General features: G+C 41.4%; 1 protein-coding gene across 2 annotated transcripts in view; it reads right to left on the bottom strand.

Moving 5' to 3' along the window:
* The window catches only part of ANKDD1B (ankyrin repeat and death domain containing 1B), a 28,797-nt gene extending 7,355 nt beyond the window's left edge, over positions 1-21,442 (bottom strand). Inside the window, exons 1-11 of one of the 2 annotated variants that reach the window (XM_077171209.1) lie at positions 21,194-21,442; positions 17,154-17,257; positions 15,049-15,147; positions 13,190-13,288; positions 12,995-13,099; positions 11,136-11,234; positions 9,509-9,607; positions 7,656-7,754; positions 6,644-6,742; positions 4,555-4,653; positions 699-797 (exon numbers count right to left, since the gene is read on the bottom strand). In XM_077171209.1, coding sequence (XP_077027324.1) covers positions 699-797; positions 4,555-4,653; positions 6,644-6,742; positions 7,656-7,754; positions 9,509-9,607; positions 11,136-11,234; positions 12,995-13,099; positions 13,190-13,288; positions 15,049-15,147; positions 17,154-17,257; positions 21,194-21,269 — 1,077 coding nt within the window. In that variant the 5' untranslated portion in view covers positions 21,270-21,442. Of the gene's footprint in view, positions 1-698; positions 798-4,554; positions 4,654-6,643; positions 6,743-7,655; positions 7,755-9,508; positions 9,608-11,135; positions 11,235-12,994; positions 13,100-13,189; positions 13,289-15,048; positions 15,148-17,153; positions 17,258-17,731; positions 20,514-21,193 lie in introns of those variants that run through there. The other variant, XM_054652304.2, reaches the window with a different exon arrangement.
* Between the last annotated feature and the right edge of the window lie 293 nt (positions 21,443-21,735).

Here is a 21,735-nt window from a genome sequence, read left to right as displayed (position 1 = left end):
TTACAAAAGGGCAAGATTTTGCTCATAATAAACATCAAACCCTTCAACTCTGTCATAGAGAATTTTAAGAAAAGTGGTAACAGTGTAAAATGGAACACTCAATCTTGCAGTAATTTAGCAAAATATTTAATCAAATATCAAAAAATATTTAATGGTACTCTGTCCTTTCAAAAGCACTTCCCCAGCAACTTTGCTTTGGTACTTCTTCCAGCCATTACCATTTTTGTTTCTATCTTTCAGGCAGAACATCATCTCAGGGTTTAAGTATCCATCTGAATGGATCTGGAATGTCACCATGATTCTCAGATGACCTGGAGTGCTAAAGGGCAAGCTCTCCATTGCTGCCCCTGGTAAAGCTGAGTTTCTCCCGGCACTGAGCCCGGCTGCAGATGCACAGTTACAAGGAGCCACAGGCCATTTGCCCCTCTGCAAGCCTAGACCATATTTTCCATTAAAGGTTTCTGGGAGCAGTGTTTATCCTTCAAACCACGGGACTTGGGAGTTTTACAGCTCTTCATCAAAACCATCAGATCTCTGCAAGCTGCAGTTATAACAATATTAAAAGAAGACTTCCTTTGCAGTTAGCTTTACTTAGCAAACACAACTGACAACATGTGCTTTATGCACCTCTGTAAGGAAGATTACAGAACAAAAAATAAAATCATGTAATCCTTACATGTGTGAGGAATGCAATTTACCTTATCCATGGTCTTGAGATTGCAGCCTGACTTCAGCAGCACTTCCACCAACTCCACATTGCCAAGATCAGCTGCCAGATGTAGAGGGGTTTCCTGCCTCTGGAATTGAAGACACCAAATAAATGCATTGAGTCAAACTTAGAAGCAGCATGCTCACAGACTGAATATAAAATAGATTCACAACAAGAGGTGACCTTGGTGAGAAAATACTGAGCAGAGGGAAATCATTTAACTTCTGAACAGAGGGAAATCATTTAACTTCTGTGTGATCTGCCAGTTTTGTATCAGGCAGACAAGACAGCATATGGCATCTCTGCAGGAAAACCAGGCAGAAGTTCCAGCTGGCTCAGGAAAAGGTTGCTGTTAAGCCCCTCTAATGTACTGTAAGCTAACAAGCTCAGTCTCTGTCTTCCCTCTTGAAGCAAGGTGCTTTGGACAGAGGGCTTCATGTGGCTGGCAACCCATACCCATATTATCCTCTCAAGTAACCTTTTCCCTGCTGAAATTCATGCCAAGGCAACTGGACATCCACTGTTTTCAACAGTACATTGTGCCACATCCACAATGGAACTTTTTAGTTGGCCCTACCACAAAATCATGATGCACAGCAGAAGTCTACCTGCTCCATTATGGGTTCAGTGAACCTTAAACAACACATATACAAAAAAATCCAAAACAAAATCATTAAACAAGGCCAAACCATTAACAAGAAATACAGCTAAAATGGCATTCACCTTCAAGTAAATCTTTGAGTCTGAAAGGAGGGTTGTATAGTTCTACATAGCTACATATACCCAAATATGTATATTTTTTTTTTTACAGAAATTAGAGAAAGAAAATCCAGACATCTGTGGGTGAAATGCAGCAGCAAATAATGGAGTAATTGTGGAAGCCCTGCATATATGGGAATGTTCCTTAGTATGTCTCTTGGGACACATTACCCTTCTAAGATGAATGTTTTGTGCCTGTGCTTCTCTGACATTGCAAGTTTACATTCTGTAGGTCTGGTTAGAGAACTTCTTTGGCCTTTATATCATAATTATAGTTTGCACACTAAGAATCACCAAGCTCAGGGTTCCACATTAAAAGTCTCATTAGTTAATTTTACAGTTTACACTATGATCACAAATCTCATCTATTCACCTTACTTTTTTATTCCTATAAATAAAAAGGGGTCCTTTTATTCATACACCCTACTTTCTTTCCTGCAGAAATTTAGGGATACGTAAGTACCTACTGCAGGCAATTTCCAGCATGCTAGAGACAGAGTGCAAAATATTTCTAAACGATATGTTGAAGAAATGTATAAAATTCTCTGGTTTATGTGACCAGAAAGTTTATACTTTACTCCAACCACAAATCACAGCCTCTGTCTTCCACAAAAATGTGTATGAATTAATCTCTAGCAATAAAATGAACAATGGGAAGGGGTGAACCACAGATTTCTCAAGACTCATCCTTGTTGCTATTGTGGGGAGCACCTCTGCATATCACGAGGGAGACCAGGCTGCATTTCCCCAGCAGTGAGCCACAGTGCCCCAAACGGGACTTGACAGGTCTGCTGGGACAGTGTTTCCACTGAGATGGATGGCTGAGATGTGGGGCTGATGGGGAGGGGGAAGAGGGATTCTCCTTGAAGTGCCACAGGTGGCAGGCCTGTCTGTACACAGCTGGGCCATTGAGTCTGTCATGGTCAGGAGCCAGTGTATTGAGCTCCGTACAATCTTCTGCCATATGGACCACAGGCACTGGATGTCACAGAGATTTTTGGAGGCCTAGTTGTTGTCAGGTCACTGTAGTCCACTCTGCTACCACTCCCTCAGAGATATTGGATACCTTCTGCAGTAGTTTACTTGCCTTGCTGGTTTGCAGTATCTTCTCTGAAGAGACACTTTGCATTCATGCTCAGTAAGAGCCATCTCCAGAGACTTGTGAGTGGCTGCCTCTGTGATGATAAATTTGTCAATCCCTTAATCCCTAGAGGTGGACACCCCTGAGCTTCCCTACCTTCCCAACACTGGAACAGCCAGGTAGCCATGTGTTTACCTTGCTGCCTACCTAAGAGGTCATTCAGAGATGGACATCAGGTAGTTTTGCTTCTGTTGTCGTTCTTGTATTTTCCCTTTCCTGTCCTGCTACAGGCCAGGCTGCCTCTTTTGAGTCTTCCCCCTTTTGCCCCTCAGCAGGAGCTGCTGTTTCTCTTTCTAAGCAAATCAACATATACTTCTATCATCTCTCCTTGAGTTCAGGCACAATTATTATATTTGAGGGCTGGGTCTCTGGTTAAGCAAAGGTGTGACACCTCCAACTAAGGGAGTTTTCACTTACGGTGGCTTCAGAGCTTCTCAGTGTCCTTTTGCATGCTCCTTGATCAGGAACCCTTGTTCTCTTTTGAGGGCACTGGATGGCAGCTCTGTAGGCAAGGGCCAGACCCAAAAGGGCATTGGAAATCCCTGTGCTTCATCAGGGCAGGCAAGGCTCCCCTCCTTCAGATGGTGTATGAATTACTTGGAACTACATTCCTGCTAAGGCATGAAATCCCTAACACTTGGAGGCAGTAAGAGCCTCAGGCACATGTCCAATTCCTTTCATACATGATGCCACCTGAGAATTGACTGCCTCTGGGCAAATCCCTGTGTGGCATTCCCAATTAGTTGTTAATTGTTACTCACAATAACCTAAGCCACACACTAATATGAAGAGTGTGATTATGCGAGGAAATTCAAGGAACTGAGTAGTGTTACAAGCAGGTGGGAGAGACCTGTCCTGGGGAAGAAGGGAAAAATGCCATTCTTTCCTCTCTCAACAAAGTGCCTCTCCAAGGAGGGAAATGAAAAGGTGCAACTGTTGATTTTCTCCATGAGATGGTCACCTGAGTACACCTCATTGGCACTGAAAGGCCCAAAAACACCAGATGAGGCACAAGCCAGTGCTTCTATCACCACTCTACCAGGCAAAGCAACACAAAGTGATATGCAGCACAGTAAAAGCAGAAATGGACATTAACAATCACAGGAGGTTTTGTACAGCAAAGAAGGCATCAAGCATGACAGCAGCAAAGTAAGTATGGTACACATCAGTGGTGGATATGATCTACAGTGAACTGATCTGATCTACAGTGAACTGGCCAACCACCAACCAGGCCTCCAAAGAACACTGACACCAAGCAGGGTGGAAGAGTCCTGGTTAAAGTAAGGGAGACAGGTGTAGTCTGTGGATGGGCTCAAAGCAGCATCCTTTCAGTTAACAGCTGCTCACTGATTGCATCACAGAGACCTGTGACCTTATCATTTGGTGTTGCTGTGTTGCTCAGCTCTGCTCAGCTCTGCCCCCTCCCAGCTCCCTGAGCACTCCAGTTGATTATGGTGGGGGCACAGTGTGTGAAACAGAGAAGGCCTGGTGCTGTGCAAGCATTGCTCAGCAACAGCTTTAACAGCGTTGTCTTACCAGCCCTGTTTTGGTCACAGATCTAAAAGACTGGACGTGGTGGGTTGCTTTTAGGAAAAATTAACTTCTTTCCTGCCAAATGGCATTCTGCACTGGCTTTCCTCTGAAGCCAAATTGTCTAATGAGACATTTCTGTCATTTATTACATGAACCATAACACTTGAACAATACATTACCCAATCATTTTCTGAGTGTACAGCATTGCGCTATCCTTATCTTGCTCAAACAATATTAGCACAGCATGTACCAGTGACTAATACATATGTACACACAGAAAAAGATTAGGAGGGAACTCCCTCTTCCTTCCTATTTTTTGTACCCTGTGCTCATAAGGAAAAAAAAAATCAAGCAAAATCCAAGTAATCTCCCCTTTACCAATAAAGCTGTGTAAATTCCCAGCTTTTCTTACGTGATTTAAGGAGTTTATGTCGTAATTGGCATCCAAAAGGCTTTTTACTACCAGTAGATTATTACTGAGGACTGCTAAATGGAGAGGGGAATTCTTCTGCTGTGGAGGGAAAATAATAAATTGTTATACTTGGAAATATTATTACAAGCTCAGGCAAACAAGAAAGAGATTCTAATTGAAGCCCACCACTTGCAAAGGTGATATGTTCTAGCAGAGGCTGAACACTGCAGAAAACACACCTGGATGTGTGGAGTTATACCAGAGGTGGTAGCCTGCTCCCACCTGGAAGTGGGTATTCAAATACAGCTGAGAAGACTGGAAATGCTGAGTGCATGGGGTGTGCATCAGTGTGCCACCCCCTAGGAATGCAGCAAGGCACTCCTCCTAAGTGTTCCTGCCTGGCATGTGCTGCTGTCCTGACAGCAGAGAGATCAGGGTAATGTTCCTGCTTCCTCAGAGAAGTGGATTTGCTCTTTGTTGAATGGCCTGGAGACAGACTCATTCTGGTTTTGGTAAACTGATGTTGAAATCTACTTTCCAGGAACAAACCCTTGTCATGTGTTGCTGCTAGAAATGATCTTCATACTCAAGTCACTTACTGTCCTATTTATAAAACATGACAAATTACAATTAGCAAGGCAGAGGTTTTATTTGAGTGATTATGTAATAAAATAACCAAGGCACAGATTCAAGACCAGTCAAAATCCACACTAGGTTGGTAAGATCACTTTGTATATTGAACCTGTGATGGATCAGTTTCTTGTAAAATACAACTAAAGAATAATTCCATACCAGTACCATTCATGGTGCCAGGCACCAGTTCAGTGTTTTTATAAAACACAGCCATTTCTTCTGAGCTACAGAAAAATAAAGCAAGCTCTTATGCAACATTATGATGGAAACATTTGCAAAATGTAATTTTTTGGAAATTTGGAAATTTTTTTGAAATTTGTAATTTTTTTGAAAGTTTTTTGGAACTCAAAAATTTTTTGAGTTGCTTCTGCTGCAGAAAGCTAAGGAGAACAAGCAGCACAATAACTGCCTGACCTTTAAATCATTTCAAGCACAACATAAATTGTTATTCCTTGATAGCTTTCTGCAAGAGGCCAGTGATCATGGCATAAGTCATGAAGCCCAGGTTCTATTTTCATCCTGTACAGTAGAAGTGGAAAATAATTTCTTACTCATAGAAAATCTCAAATATCTGTAATATCTAAACTGAGAGAGGATTTAGATAATATAAATACCTCTTTCTTTTTAAATCACAAAGAATGTTGGCATGCAGATTTTGAAGGCACTGAGGGTGCATTTACCTGCAGAGGGTGAAAGCCCTGAAGTGTTTATTTACATTTTAGTTATCTTTGTGACGGTGTTCACAGTGGTTTTTGAATGAGGGAAGAGATGAGAATGTTGATTCCATATTTCAGAAGGCTTGATTTATTATTTTATGATATATATATTACATTAAAACTATACTAAAAGAATAGAAGAAAAAGTTCTCATCAGAAGGCTAGGCTAAGAATAGAAAAGAATTAATAACAAAGGTTTGTGGCTCAGACAGAGAGCTGAGCTAGCTGGGCTGTGATTTGCCATTAATTATAAACATCTAAGATGGGCTAATCAAAGATCTACCTGTTGCATCCCACAGCAGCAGATAACCATTGTTTACATTTTGTTCTTGAGGCCTCTCAGCTTCTCAGGAAGAAAAAATCCTGAGGAAAGGATTTTCATGAAAAGATGTCTGTGACATATCTTTATTCAAAATCATGTTGACTCTTTGCCCATGGCATTACTACTGCTAAGTTCAAGCAGGGCACTTGGCTCTCCTTCTCCGAATGCCCAGCCCTTGGTGCAGCCTGGCCATGTCTACTCCGCACTGCTCCAGCCTGCTCAGGCACTCACTGGGCTGGCAACTGGATCTCGCCTCTATTGCTCTGTGTGTGTGGCTAACCAACATCTAGAAACCAAATAATAGTGTGTTTGGGAAAAAATTCAAGGAACTACTCAATCTCATTCAGCTGTCTCAATTCCCACGGAAAGACAGGACAGACTGAGGAGCAGCAGAAGAGTTATACTGATAAACACTCACCTCAGGTTTAGGAACCAGGTCAATGTTCTTATCAATAAGAAAAGTAACCAAGGATAGATGTCCATTCTGAATTGCAACCTGCAAAGCACTGCTATTGTTCTGAAAGGAATTTGATAGAAAAGCTTACATTTTTATTGCTGAAAAACACAGTATTAAAGAGAGGTATAAACACCGGGAAATCTTGCATTTAAATTTGTCTTAGTATCCCCTCCACCAATAAAACCCTTTGACAAAATGATACAAAATGAAGCACATCAGCAGCTGGCATTATGTTTTGTCAACAGTGAAGGAAATTCCCAATTTTACTGTATCACAACAAACATACTAAAGAACACATGTATCCCATGGCCCCATTCAGCTTCTCTCAAAAAAGAGACAGATCAGCATCATCATCTATATTGTGCCATGGACAACAACAATGCCAACATGTCTCCTATTCTGTTAGTTAGTCTGTTAGACCCTTACCAAGCAAGTATGGTCACATTAACCAGTAGATCCATAGGACAGTTAATAAATCAATACAAAAATAAATTAATATAAAATAAATTTTAAAAATTAATTTTTACAAAATAGTTCTGCTTAAACAAATAAGTTCTCATTCTGCTGGAATCATAAACTTCTTGCAGCAGGCTAGCCAAGCCATTCAGCAGATATGAGCTGGACTGCAGTTCAGGAATCACATGTAGAGAACAAGTTTGTCATCAGATCAGTCACATGCACTGCCAAAAAGGAGGATTTTCAGTTATCCTTGTTGGTCACATTTTCTAGTCACATGTTGTACTAGTGGGCATACAGGAAATGAAAAGCTCCACCACAGTATTCCATCAAATAAAGCTAATGTTATTTTACTTCCACACTGGTTTTATTCTGCTAGCACTCTCTACATTCCCCATTCTATTTTTAACTGGTTTCATAAAAAAAAAAAAAAAAAAGCCCAGAGCAAATATCCTTTGCTATTAAGGTCCTTTTCACAGTCTAGTATGCCCCACTAGGAGTGATGCTGCATACATACCTGAGTTGAAACATTGATGTCACTCCCGGCCTCCAGTAAGAGTTCAGCACATTTTTCATGACCTCCCTCAACAGCCAAGTAAAATGGAGTTTCTCCATTCTAGGCCAAAAGAGACAAAATATCTGTTCCAATTTAAGACATGTGACTACAACACTGAGACACAAAACACCTCCAGTAGGCTCCACAGGCCCGTCCAACTCTTGAATGACATGGCTACTCACCAGCAGTTAAGTGACAGATGATGTTTATCTGGACAGATGTATAGTAAAGTTTACAATACAGAAAATTATTCTAAAAATATTATTCATGCTCCTTTTGGTGGGCAGACAGATGTATAGTAAAGCTTACAATACAGAAAATTATTCTAAAAATATTATTCATGCTCTTTTTGGTGGGCAGCCATTGTTGCCATTCAACACCAGGAAACACCACTACTAGTACGTACAGTAATTCCAATTTCTGTCAGTGCAATGCCATGGATTTCTGACAAATTCACAACCCCAAGTGCTAGCTATAAGGAGAACTTTAGGCAGAAATAATCCTGTTTCATATTTATTTCAAATCTTTTCCCAATGAAGGAGTCTCCATGTCTCCACACAAGTCTATAAAAAGGGATACATCAACTACACAATTATCTAACTCCTGCTTAACATCTAAAATACAAAAAGGTTTAATGAAAGTTACTCTGGTGTTTCAACAGTCACAAAAGAATCAATAAATCCTAATTTTTCTTTGCTTAAAATCTTGATATTATTCTGGTAAACAATACATTTTAGTACTTTGCTCATGCTATGGGAAGAGAGATCTGTTCATACGTGGATCACAGCATCTCCTGCTGGATGGGAAGGTCACACCGTTAGCCATGCCAAGACAGGGGCACAAGCAGCACAAGCTCTGTGTGCAGAAGCAACATTCCTAAACAAGCCTTGGAAACAGGAGGGCTGCACATTTCAAAGAGGCTCATGAGCCTCACAACAGGCACAGCTGAAAAGAGCAGCCAAGTTGGGTAAGAGGGAACCTCTCAACTCATCAGTCTGCCACTGATAAACTAAGAGGAGGGCCTTGGGTAGGAGTTACTCATTTTTCCCCCTGGCCCAGCAGAACAAATGATCAGCCACAAGGCAGGTTCCCACAGTGGGCATTCCAGCCCTCAACAAAGGAAATTACCTTGCCCAGGTTGTTCCAGCTGCCCCATAGAAAAAAGAGAAGAGACAGGAACCCTTTACAAAGCAAGAACGCTGAGAGGAGCAGTTAGTGTGCATTTCCTTCCTCCACTCCTTGTTTAAGCCTTAAAATGAACCTGAAGAGTGCATTAACTCAGGGATGCAACCTTCCCAGCTAATTCACAATTGATGAATATGCTGGCTGAGCTCACCAACACTAAACCAGGAAAGTGTCTGCAGCCAGTTTTGTGCAACTGATGGACAAGATGCAAATTACCTCTGCTGAGGTGCCTGTGATGGAATGTGCTTGGTATGCAAGTCCAACTGGCTCAATGAATAATGCTGAAAAGCACCAGAAGTGCTTAAAAGTGAGATGTTAAAAGGAATGGGATCACATGGCTAAAATTGCTGGATGACAGAAAGCAAGGGGGTCAAGGCCTTCCTCTGTTCTCCTCTGCCAAATGCAGGGGAGGACGTCTGTAAGGGATAGAGGACAGAGGAAGACACTGAAGGAGGGATAATTTAGGGAGATTAATTTATTGGACAAAGAACAAGGAAACAGGATGCAAAGTTACTAGGAAACCAGCAAGACTAATGAAGTCTCCTCAGTGCCACATCTCTTCCTTTCAAATTTGAATTTTTAGAAAATTTTTCAAACTTTATTTCTTTCAATAGTTTAGATGTACTTACCTGATTGAGGTCATTTATTTCCTCCCATTGTTCAAGCAGAATTTCTACAACTTCACTGTGACCATTTTTGGCTGCTAAATGCAATGCTGTGTTTCCCTCCTTGAAATTAAAACATCAAACAATATCTTTTAAAATTCAGAATAATGACATTAACTAAAACCAACAAAATGCCTTTGGTCTTTTACATGCAAGTCTTTCTTACATACAAGGAAAGGGAGGCAACTGCACACAGCATGTGCCAAGATTCACTCTAATCTTGATCTAGTCTGATCTAATGGGTTGTCTGAAAACTTCAGTGTATACCAGCAAAAAGATCTGAAATTCTAACACCTAACACATGAACCAGAAGAAAACTTCAGGTACTGGTTCCCACAAGAGTGGGTACTACACTGAGCCCCCAAGACCATTGATTTAAGGAGTAAAAAAGCCTAGGTCAGAGCATAGAAATTTGTCATGGCTTTGATGTCAACATCACAATCTTTGATCTCTGTCACCGACAGTGCAATTTCTTTCCAGGAAATTAAGAAACAGAAAACAGAAACAAAACCAAAACACCACACCACCAAGCAAGCAAAAAAAAGCAACTAACAACTTCAGGCAGAGCAGCAGCTTTTGAACTAAAAGAAAATGCAAGCATACAAAATAGTTTAAAAATGGCTAAAAAATTTAGAAGAATCCTAACTCTCAGAAAAATGAGAGTCCAGAACAGTTTTTCACTCACAGCATTGAGTGGGAAGATGTGGGAATCCTTTTTACCATTGATGGTTAGAGTATGATTTGGTTTGGTGATCCAGGAGATGAGTTTCTGTCCTGGCTTCTTACCTAATTTGCAGGACCACAGCATTTACCCCCTGGTGCTGTCAACACCTTTAACCTGCTAGATATCTGGGACAACACCATCTGTCAACCTCTGTTGATAAACTGCTTAGCACGGCAGAGCTCTGGGTGGCACTACAGCTTTTAAACTATTACCAGAAAACCAAAAAATCCAACATCACTTCCTGAGTGCTTACTTATGTGGTTCTGTAAATGCAGTATCTCACATATTCACAGTTTTTACTGTATTTGTCTTACAATGCCTCAGATGCAGAGAAATACTAACTTGCTCATTCTAGAAATGGTAAAGCAAGAAAAAATAAATTTAAGAGCAGATTTTGAAAATTACGAAGATACCTTAAAATACAGTGTCAAAGCAAACTCAATCAGATTGAAGTGTTAAGGTACTGCTGAAAAAAAAATTTATAGGTGTTTATTTTCATCCTGAAGTTTTTAAACACCTTTGAAAAATTGATCACACAGTCACACACAGACAGACAGAGTGAAATACTGAGAAATATGATCTCCCAGAAGAGGGTGGCACCTTTATCACCAGGTTTCCCCACTTCTCTCAGCAGACAGCATATGCTAGTCTTGCTTTGCATAAATTATGAATGTGTATGGAAAAGTCTCCTGGCAATCATCCCACTGCCTTCCCTTTATCACTAAAAGTCATCATATGTTTGTTGGACCCTTATATCACTTTTGTGCAGCACACTCAGATATTTGATTGTATAATAACCACAGTGAAACAGAATAATTTTTCCTAAGCACATTTGTAGTTGTACTTCCGTGGAAAAGAAACATTTACCTCATCTTTTTCAGATGTAAATAGTTTCAGAGCAATCAATTTTTTTATCATGTCAACATGGCCTTTTTCAGAGGCCAGAAGAAATGGCTTTTTACCTTTCTAGAAAACAATTATGGAAAGAAACATAGTGTTACAGAAAGTAGAAATACTTCTAGTTACTAGATATATGGCATACATATGTATATGTGTATCCTACATAAAAATTTATATATCATATGACTAAGGAGATTAACACAATAGTAGATGACACACAGAAGAGCAGTAATTAAAATTACACTTAGTGTTTACAAACAGACCATACATCTTTCATATCCTGAATAAAATATATTAAAGCTGTTTAGAAATGGTAAAAAAGGGTAAAACTCAAAATATTTAATCCTATTTTTTCTCAGTATGAAAATATTAATTGAAATAACTGTGTCATTAAAAGTCTGAGGATGCTCAGAAACAGGTAGCAAAGAAATTGCAAAATTTATTTCCATGGATGAGTTTGATTCAAATTCTGGAAACAGAGACCAAAACTGATGTATCTCAGAAGTTTCATCCAGGAGGCCTGAATTTAGCACTGTACATTGTAGGGGATTTTGGTAGTGTTGAAGCTAACAAAAACTTTTCAAACCATTTACAAACTCAACTGCAGAAAGTTGTCTTGACACAAAACCATACCACTGTTCAAAACAGTAAGGCATATAACCAGCTAGGTAAAATGGCTTCACATCATGCCTAGTAGTGCCTATAGAAATGTCTAGGAAAAAAAAATGTATGCACCTAGTAGAGAATTATGATGCAACCTCAACAGGTGGTTGAGAAGGTCCTTCCTCACCTTTCCACTCCCAGGGCCTAAACCTTCAAAGAAATGTTTTTTTAAATTAACTCTGTTTTGTCAGACTTGTCATTTGTAAAAAGAATTCAGAATTTTGCACCCTTAGGTCAATAAAATTCAAGAAACTCAGAAGAAAAAAAAAGGGAGATTTGTTCTTTAGGTGTCAGATCTCAGAGGAATAAGTTTTCCTCACGTAAAGCTAAAATATCTGACTTGTCTACATAGCACATCAAAACAAGATTCACATGACTGTGGAAATTAAAAACACAGAACACCTGATGAGGACAAGGCACTGTTGAGAGTCAGTGCCCCTCTCTAGGATGGCTGCACAGAGTTCTGTGTTCTACATTGATGAAACATGGCCATGTTGGCCACAACTGGCATGTTTTGGTAGGGACAGGGGTCTGTGCAGATGAGCTGTGTGGGAAATGTCAGAGGCTGCCTGTCAGACATTTCCACTGTCTCCACAGTGAACTCAGCTGCCCCACGATGTGCCAACACTTAACCCACCATATTGAACCAAATGATGCCTCTGTGAAAATGTATGTAAGAGTGGCTGGGCACTGCTGTGGGAAGGATGCACAAGGGGAGATACAGCAACAAACACAGAAGATGCAAGGGAGGAAGAACAGAGGAAGGTACACCCACAGGTGACTGCAGCCCATTCAAGAAGCTTTCTGGAGCAGAGGAAAATAGCGAGAGGCAAAAGCAATAAAAAAAGGAATTGACTGGGGACTGGACCCAACCTTCTCTGACTCCCATTGCCTTACCACAACTGAGCATCACATGCAGCAGAAGAAAGGACAGCAGAGGGTGTCTGCAGTCCAACTGGAACAGGCAAAGAGGGAGGAAGGATGTTGCCCCTAAGGGCTTGTCTGGCTGTTTCTTTTACCTGTTTCTCAGTATCCAAATCAGTAATTAAAAGTATAGGCAGCTATCAATAAACTAAAATTCATTTAAATTCCCCAAATCAAGATTGTTTCCCCCAAAACAAAAGCCTCATAACATCAAAGAAATAAACAGAAACACACTGTACCCCATCAGGTTTGTTCAAGTCATTCAGGTGAAGATCTTGGAGGAAATAATCAACTATTTTAATGTTGTTGCTCTGAGCTGCAAAATGCAGTACGTTCATTCCTTCCTGAAAAATGGTAAGTCAGTCTGTAAGTATGTTTGATTTTTTCCCAACATAAACATATTTAGGGTTGGTAAAAATTTTTCATCAACAAACCTCATTCTTAGCCTTTTGATCAGCACCTGCTTTAACTAATTTTCGCATTATATCCAGATTTCCAGTCCAGGCTGCAAGATGAATCACTGTCAGGCCGTACTTCAAATAAAATGACAAAGGCAAAAATTACCACCAAAATACCTCAAGCCAAGTTTCTTTAAATCTTTTTGATTGATTCAGTGTATTAGTGGGTTCCAGTCTGTAGGCTTTTAGAAAAGCAATATGAACACCTGACAGTGTGAGTGGGATTCATCTCACTTAAACTAAGCTAGATGCAATAGAGCAAGACCTAGATAAATGTTTGACTCCTTCACAGAAGGTCTGGCATCTCTAGAGAAGGACTGATCCCATTTTATGACAGAGGGATGAAGTCCTACCTGGAAATTATTTTCTCTCTCCAGAAACCATGTAGATAGATGGTCCTGGGTGCAGTGGATGACATTTCAAGTGACAATATGCAATGAATATACTTCCATGAGTCCCTATAATTTTCCATTTAGACCTCTTTCTAATGTTCTCACCTCTCAAATTCTCTAAAAACTTTTTCTCTTATAGGAAAAAACTAACCCTGTTTTGAACATCTTAAAAACAAAAGGACTAGCTCAACTCTGAGCTGCTGTGGCCTCATCTCAGGTACTGGGGCCAGTTTGGGTGTCACAATACAAGCACATAAAGCTATTAAAGAGTCCACTTCACCAGTCTTTCCCATATTCGCAGAAAATGCAGTGGAAAACAGTGGAGGGCAATATGGAATATGTAAAGAGTCCAAAGGAGGAACACAAAGATGATGAATGACCTTGAGGAGAAACCATATGAGGTCATTTGGTCTTTTCAGCCTGGAGTAGACAGAGGGGAGCCCTCATTGCAGTTACAACCTCCTCGTGAGGGGAAGAGGAGAGGCGGGCACTGACCTGGCAGGACCAGAGAAACTGGCATGGAGGGGAGGTGTACAGGGAGGTTTAGGTTGGATGTTAGGACACCTCTCATATACCCTGTTCTGCACTTCTAATCATTCTAGAGGCTCTGCATGGGACTCACTCCACTTCACCAGTCTTTCCCATATTCGCAGAAAATGCAGTGGAAAACAGTGGAGGGCAATATGGAATATGTATCTGGTATGCAGGCAATAAGATAAATCTAGGCTTCAGCAAAATTTGTGGCTGTGGCCTAAAAGTCTGCCCTGAAAAACCTTACAAGTTATGAACCACTGGAGGCCAGTCACAAATAATGCACTAGGCATCCATCCTGGGAATGCTATTCAACATCTGCGTTAATGACCTGAATGATGGGCAGAATGCACCTGCAGTCAACTTGATATTAAACTGGGACGAATGGCTGACAGACTGTATTGGTGTGCTGCTATCCAGGGAAACAGGCTGGAGAAATGGCCTGGCAAGAACATAACATAATTCAACAGGGGGAAATGCATAGTCCTGCCCCTGAGGAGGAGGAGCAGGAGCAATCCCAGGCAGCAGTACTGGCTGGGGACAACTGCCTGGAAAGCAGTTTGGCAGAGGAAGACCTGGGCGTCCTGGTGCACACTAAGTTGAACACGAGTCAGCAGTGTGCTCTTGCAGCACACAAGGCAAATAATGTCCTTGGCTGTATCAGGTAAACACTGTGACCTGGCCAAGGGAGGTGCCTTGTGCTCACTCAGGTATTCAAGTTATCCAGTACTTTGGGCAATGTGTTTTTCTTCTAAAAATGCCTTTTTCACACAAATAGGTGCAGTTCTAAGACAAACCGGAGTTTTTACTGCAAGCTCTTAATTTTTGCACATTTGGGAGCACAAGAAAATTATCTGCTTTTACTCAAAGAAATTCCTATACATGTGAATCAAAACAAGTAAGCCAGCTTACCTGATCTGCCATATCAAGTCTAGCTTTGTGATGAAGAAGAAAGTCCACCACGGACACGTGGCCTGCCGCAACAGCAAAATGGAACGCTGTACGCTTCAGCTGGAATACGGAAAGCTTTGTTTGTCAGGTCTGCAATACAGTTCTTCCCCTGTGCAGGTGGTCAGGATTTTGGAATTCTCTGTTTGTTACCAAATGTACCTGTTAATATATACTATTTCATATTTCTCCTTCTATTTCTTTGGATATAATTTAGATATTGATCTTAGAGAATTCTTGTAAAAACAGAATGATTTTGTTAGTCCACATAGTAATGTCCTTTCATTGAAATGTCAGAATGGGATTAAGTACTCAAACACTGCATAGGGGGGGTGCATGCAGTACAAGAAGCATCCTTATTTATTATTTTATTGCACGGTGTAGTTTAAATAGCTGAGGTCTATATGTACGCAGTTAGACTTGCTTTTGGTATCCTCCTTGCTTTTGACCAAACCTGTGCAATGCAAGCCAAGATTTCTCCCTCACTCAGTGTTAGTCACCTTCCCATACTGAGTCATCATCTACGTAAATGAAAGCTACCACCGTGCATACAGTGAGTAATTTTATAGAGGTGAATGGGCTCAGTGCTTCTCAAGAAGACTTCCATAAAGTAATTTGTGGTATATATTTAAAAGAAATTTGTTAAATTGAATCAAATTTTATTGGAGAGTTTTGCTTTCAGTTAAAGTGGGCATAACTGGGTTTAACATTAGTGACTAATAGTTTCCATACAAAGATGTCTAAGAGATTTAATCAATTAATTTTAAAAGTCAGTTTGGATTTGTTTTCTTAGCTTCTCTGAAGTTCACCTGACTTGTATAAATTTAAATTTACAATCATATGCACCAAAAGGAATAAAAAGGTGGGATTTAGGAGGTATATTTATGACAGAAATAAGCTTCTTATACTATAGAAAGAGTACTATCAAAAAGCTCATCATCTGATAGCCTTTCTTATTTGGCTTGAGAGCACAGGCGCAGGAATCATCAACATTAACAAAACAAATGGCTTTGCCAGCATAAGCTACCTCCCTACTAGGATAATCAATCAAGGCACAACACCTTTGCAGCTATGCTAGTAACTCTCTCATATGATAGATCTAATTTAAGGATGACAGAGAAAAGTTTCAAACTACTGAACTGAAAATGCATTTAGTTTAACTTCCTGAATTCTGGAAAGCAAGGAGGAAGAAAGAACTATTTTAAAGTGACCTTTTAGAGTGTAACGCAATTGATACTCAGTATTCAAGAGAAGTGTGCACAGAGGAAATGTTTGTCTCCTTGTCAGTTTCATAAACAAATTAAGGAATGCACTATAATATCTTCTATATTCCCCAGTGAGTGAAAATACATGTGGGCATGGGAGGCAACATTTTTCAGAACCCAAAATAAATAACAATAAATAAATAAATACTCAGGGGTAGATGATTTATATGTAGCCATTGAGAGGACACTGTTACACAAAACTCCCAGATTAATATCATGACTGCTTGGTTGCTGTTGAACTACCTCTCATGTGAAACACAGTGCTGTATTTAGCTATTGTGAAGTATACATCTCAGATTTTAGGCCTGGTCTTGAAGTCAGCATAGGAAATGCATTTTTGTATATCTAAGGTAAATCTGGACTCTGAGCTCAGGCTGGAACCAGAGGACATTGTAGAATGCTCCCACAGTTCCATGCAAACCAAGAGTAATACTTCTTTCTAGAAATTTGTAATGCTAGCAGCATGAATCCATTCTTAAAGTGACTGTGAGGTAAAGTCTTCCCACTTAGAAAGATGGAGAACTTGAGAAATTAGTCACCAAAGAGCTCTGAGGAAACACTAGAGTAGGGGCAGAATTGAGAAGTCCTTAGTTCCCAATGTGATACACTGACACTGAAACCTGAGAGTTCAGCTGTACAACTCCCAGTGTCCCTAATGGCTGCATGAAATTATTTCTTCATCAGGTCCTAGAGGGCCCTTCTGCAGCCTCACTCCTGCAGCTGAGGGGGCATGCTGGCATTCCCCCACGCAGGCCCAAGGAGGCACCCTTCACAGCAGTCATCTGTCAGGCACCTTATACTCACAGTATCTACAGCATTTATGTTAACATCCTTTTTAAACAGCTTTTCCATGGTATCCAAATTGTTCATTTTAGCAGCATGTTGAAATTCTCTCTCATCTGGCAGGACTATGGGAAAACATGATAAAAAACCCCATATTATTAAAAAAGTAGCCATAACCAACATACAGGATGATAATATTGTTTATACTTTCTGTTCTTTGTAGTGATTTAATGTTATGAGAATCACTTGTTTCTCATCATCAAAGCATTTAATGACTAGATTTTTCTCCTTTAGAGACATCTGGCTGATATTTCTAGTTTCAACTTTTAAGTGCAACTAAAGAGAGACTCTTCACAACACAGATCACCAGAGCTGGGACTCACAGGAACAGTTTGTTTATGAAGCTCTTACTACCTAACTGCATCTCAAATTACAGCATAGGCATAGCAGTAACTTCAACTACAAACTTCAGCATTTATTTCCTATTCTTTGAGAAATTGTTCTGTTTTAAAACACACTACCAAAACACAAAATATGTAAAGCAGTAACCAAACAGTGTGACATGACTGGAAAAACAAACCAACACAAACAAAACCCACTTTCAATTTGAGACCTTCCTTTAATGTCTCAATCCAAAAATTAGCATCCGTTTGGTCAGCTGAGGTAGCAAGACATATTCAGTAACTCTGAAAAATAAAATTCCAGTGTCTGATAGTAACTCTGAAAAGTAAAATTCCAGTGTCTGACCTCCTTTAGCTGGAAGTCAGAGTCTTTTTCATGTTTATACTGTAATATTTCATTAATCACTTAAAAGAAAATAGTGTACCAGTTACACCAGTTGCAAAAATGTTCATACATACTTTTAATCCAATAGTATGTCACACTTAAAATACAATTAGTTAGATGTCTTCTGTTTAGACTATTTTGGGCTGAAGGCCACTTGTCCAATGATATCATCAAGGAGGCACTAGTCTGTTGGACCAGGAACTACAGGAATTATCTATTCCTTAGAGCCCTCTCAGGCAAGTTCATCCTACCACATTATGTCTGAGTTCATTAATGCCTAATCAGGACACAGCCTGAGGCACTATGACTGCAGAGCATACTAAGGAAAATCAGAATAGCATTCACTTAATTGCATTTATATGTTCCCTGTGGCTATCATCTCAGGGAGAATAATCACATTTTTACTGTAGAAAATGAATTAGAAATTAAACTGGATACTTACAAAGGTGTTTCCAGTTTCCCTAAGAAATTATCCAAGTGCCTCAAATAAAAGAATCATCCTTCCAAACTTCTCTGGGAATCACAGTCTATGTGTTATTCATATTACAACATGCATGATATGCAGGCAGAAGGAAGGAAAATAAAAAGAAAAAAAAAGCATTTGCAAATAAAGATGCTCTCCTGCCATTTGTGACAAGGAGCATGGCTAATAGCAAAATCATCATTATGAACAGTGATCTTTGAAGAATAAATGCCTCAGTCCCAGTTTTCATAGTCACTACCTTAGGAAGTATCCAACAGAGCTTTCTACTAACTTGATTTCAAGCTCAGGTAAACCAATGGTCAAAGGATACCTTGCTCAAGGCAAACTTATGTCAAATGTGGAAAAAATGATACAGCACTAATTAGCAATTAATTACAATAAGGCCACATTCATTCCTGCTGACTGCCGTCTTACATGAGGATGCAAAGATAGAAGCAGGACAATCAGGAACAAGCCCAAGACTTTACTCAGCACTGCCTTCAAAAACAAGATAAAATTATGTTTCTTTACTGTATATGCATCAGCAAGGACAATTTCGCAGTTCTAACAAAAAAATTAAGTGTTCTTTTCTCTCCTGTCCAGAAGCAATGTATTGGCCATGTGCTGCTAAAAAGACCTTTTCCTCTATACATTATACTTCTTCATAATCTCTCTCTCTTCACACTTAGTGATTCAGGAGTTGAGAACCATGACAGTGTAGACACACAATGACACTGATTTGTTGCCTAAACTTTTGCTGCTTTTGCAAATATTTTTTTTTCATGTATGGAATTACAGGAGTACAGAGGTGTCAGACTAAGCTTTATGGAAGCCTTCTATTCGAGCAGGGGTCTCCAAGATTTAGCACTCCTCCTGTAACTAGGAATTACTCTATTTTCAAGTAACAGCAGTGATCAATTATCTATGTGTGACTGCCAGGTTTTTTAGGGGGTATTTTCTTTGGCACCATACAAAAAGTCTGGCTTATATAATAAATACATATATATTTATATTGGACAATTTAATAGTTATATTCCATTTTTCTTTTGAGCTAACTGGAATTAGTACTTTAATTTCCTCTTCTGTTGTGATGTCCACAAGATGAAATCCACAACTATCTTAAAAAACACATGGCAAAACAACCCCTGAATTTGAATTGATTAAGGAGGTCCAAGGAGGTAAAATTTAAAAAATCAACAATATTTGGATTCAAATTCCAATAAAAGTACTTTTACCCTATTATTTCTAAAAATGAAATAATCTATTTAATGATCTGTCAACATTTTCAAAGTTTTCTCTGGGTTTTCTTTTTACTGGAAATAAAATTACTAGAGCAATGTAGGGATCTTGCTAAGTCACTAAGATTTGTTTTCTAAAATAGTAATTTTCTATTTCAAACAAATCATGGGGAAAACTACTTATTGAGTCCAATAGTGATATTTCATTAGTTATTTTCTTTTTCTCCACTCTTTGCCAGCCTGGGAGCAAGAACCACAGCCCAAGATGATGGCTCCTGACTGTCACACTGTGATCATAGGACTGTGGCGAAGCAGGGTTTGGCAACTATCATTTAGTTCCACAAATCACCTGTTTTCACTACCCACAGCTAACGCCAGAGCAGTCTGTTCTTTCACAGACTGGTGTGCAGGTTGAAGGCTGGAGACCCCATTGCTGGGTTGTGTTTCTGAGTGCAAGATCCTCTGATTTCTGTGTGGCTCCCAAAACTGGGTGATTGGCTGTGAAACTGGCGGCAGATGCTCAGCTCCAGGGACGTGACTAATAGCAGCGAACCCTCTCAGAGCCGTTCAAAGAGGGGAAGTTAAAGCACGGCAGTGGGCAATTTGTAGGACTTGCCCCAGGAAACTCCACATGCCAAAGCCCAGTTCCCAATCATACATCCACACATTTGCTCATGTCTTTTACTACACGTACAACAGCTCATGTTCATCTTTGTTCTTTCCAACCCACACCGCTCATTTTGTTCTCCCGTCAAGGCAAAAAGCAGGTTTGGGTGGGACCCAGCAGCCCTAAGGGGGCCTGGCTCACTGCCTCCAGGGAAGGCAGGCACCGGTGGCGGTGCCGGCCGCAGTGCTGTGCTGTGCTGGGCTGTGCTGTGCTGTGCTGTGCTGGGCTGTGCTGTGCTGTGCAATGCTGGGCTGAGCTGGGCTGGGCTGGGCTGTGCTGTTCTGGGCTGTGCTGTGCTGGGCTGTGCTGTGCTGTGCTGGGCTGTGCTGTGCTGTGCAATGCTGGGCTGAGCTGGGCTGGGCTGGGCTGTGCTGGGCTGTGCTGTGCTGGGCTATGCTGTGCTGTGCTGTGCTGTGCTGGGCTATGCTGTGCTGTGCTGTGCTGTGCTGTGCTGTGCTGTGCTGTGCTATGCTGTGCTGTTCTGGGCTGGGCTGCGCTGGGCTGTCCTGGGCTGTGCTGGGCTGTGCTGTGCTGTGCTGTGCTGTGCTGTGCTGTGCTGTGCTGTGCTGTTCTGGGCTGGGCTGCGCTGGGCTGTCCTGGGCTGTGCTGTGCTATGCTGTGCTGTGCTGTGCTGTGCTATGCTGTGCTGGGCTGTGCTGTTCTGGGCTGGGCTGCGCTGGGCTGTCCTGGGCTGTGCTGGGCTGTGCTGTGCTGGGCTGTGCTGTTCTGGGCTGGGCTGTGCTGTGCTATGCTGTGCTGTTCTGGGCTGGGCTGCGCTGGGCTGGGCTGTGCTGGGCTGTGCTGGGCTGTGCTGTGCTGGGCTGTGCTGTGCTATGCTGGGCTGTGCTGTTCTGGGCTGGGCTGTGCTGGCCCCCGGGCCCCTGGCCTGCAACCCCCGCGGACTCACGGCCCTCGTGGCTCGCCGCCACGGCTCCCTGCGCGGCATCCTCCCCGGCGCGGAGCAGGCGGCTCAGGCCCTTCATTGCTGCCCGGGGCTCCTCTTCCTCCTCAGCCAAGGGAAGGGCCCGAGGCCGGTGTGCCGAGGGAGGCGTCCTGCGTGTGCGAGGCCCCGACAAACCGGTTCCCGGGAGGCCAGCGCACGCAGCCGGGCAAACACCGCCCTGCAGGCACACCTGCACAGCACTCCGCTGGGGCCAGGACACCGCCAAGCAGAGTTGTGGAGCAGCTTTAGGCGTTTGTTCTAAGAGAAATCAAGCACTAAATACACTGCATTTCTTGACAGCGGCTAGGCACTGAATGGGATCATCCTTTCCCCATCCAATCCCCCTCACACCTTCCCTACTTCCCTAGTGGCTAGCCTTATGTGCCAGGAGCAAAAGGCAGTCCTGTTGCACCAGACAACTTTTGAAAAGCCATGTCATAAGCACATGTGTACAGACACACAGAGGTGTCACAGCTTGGATGGGATGCTTGGAGCCAAGTGGATTT

Source organism: Agelaius phoeniceus, chromosome Z (genome assembly GCF_051311805.1).
Source record: "Agelaius phoeniceus isolate bAgePho1 chromosome Z, bAgePho1.hap1, whole genome shotgun sequence".
Classification (NCBI taxonomy): Eukaryota; Metazoa; Chordata; class Aves; order Passeriformes; family Icteridae; genus Agelaius; species Agelaius phoeniceus.
The sequence above is the reverse complement of the archived record's forward strand: the minus strand, read 5'-3'. Positions and strand labels throughout refer to the sequence as shown.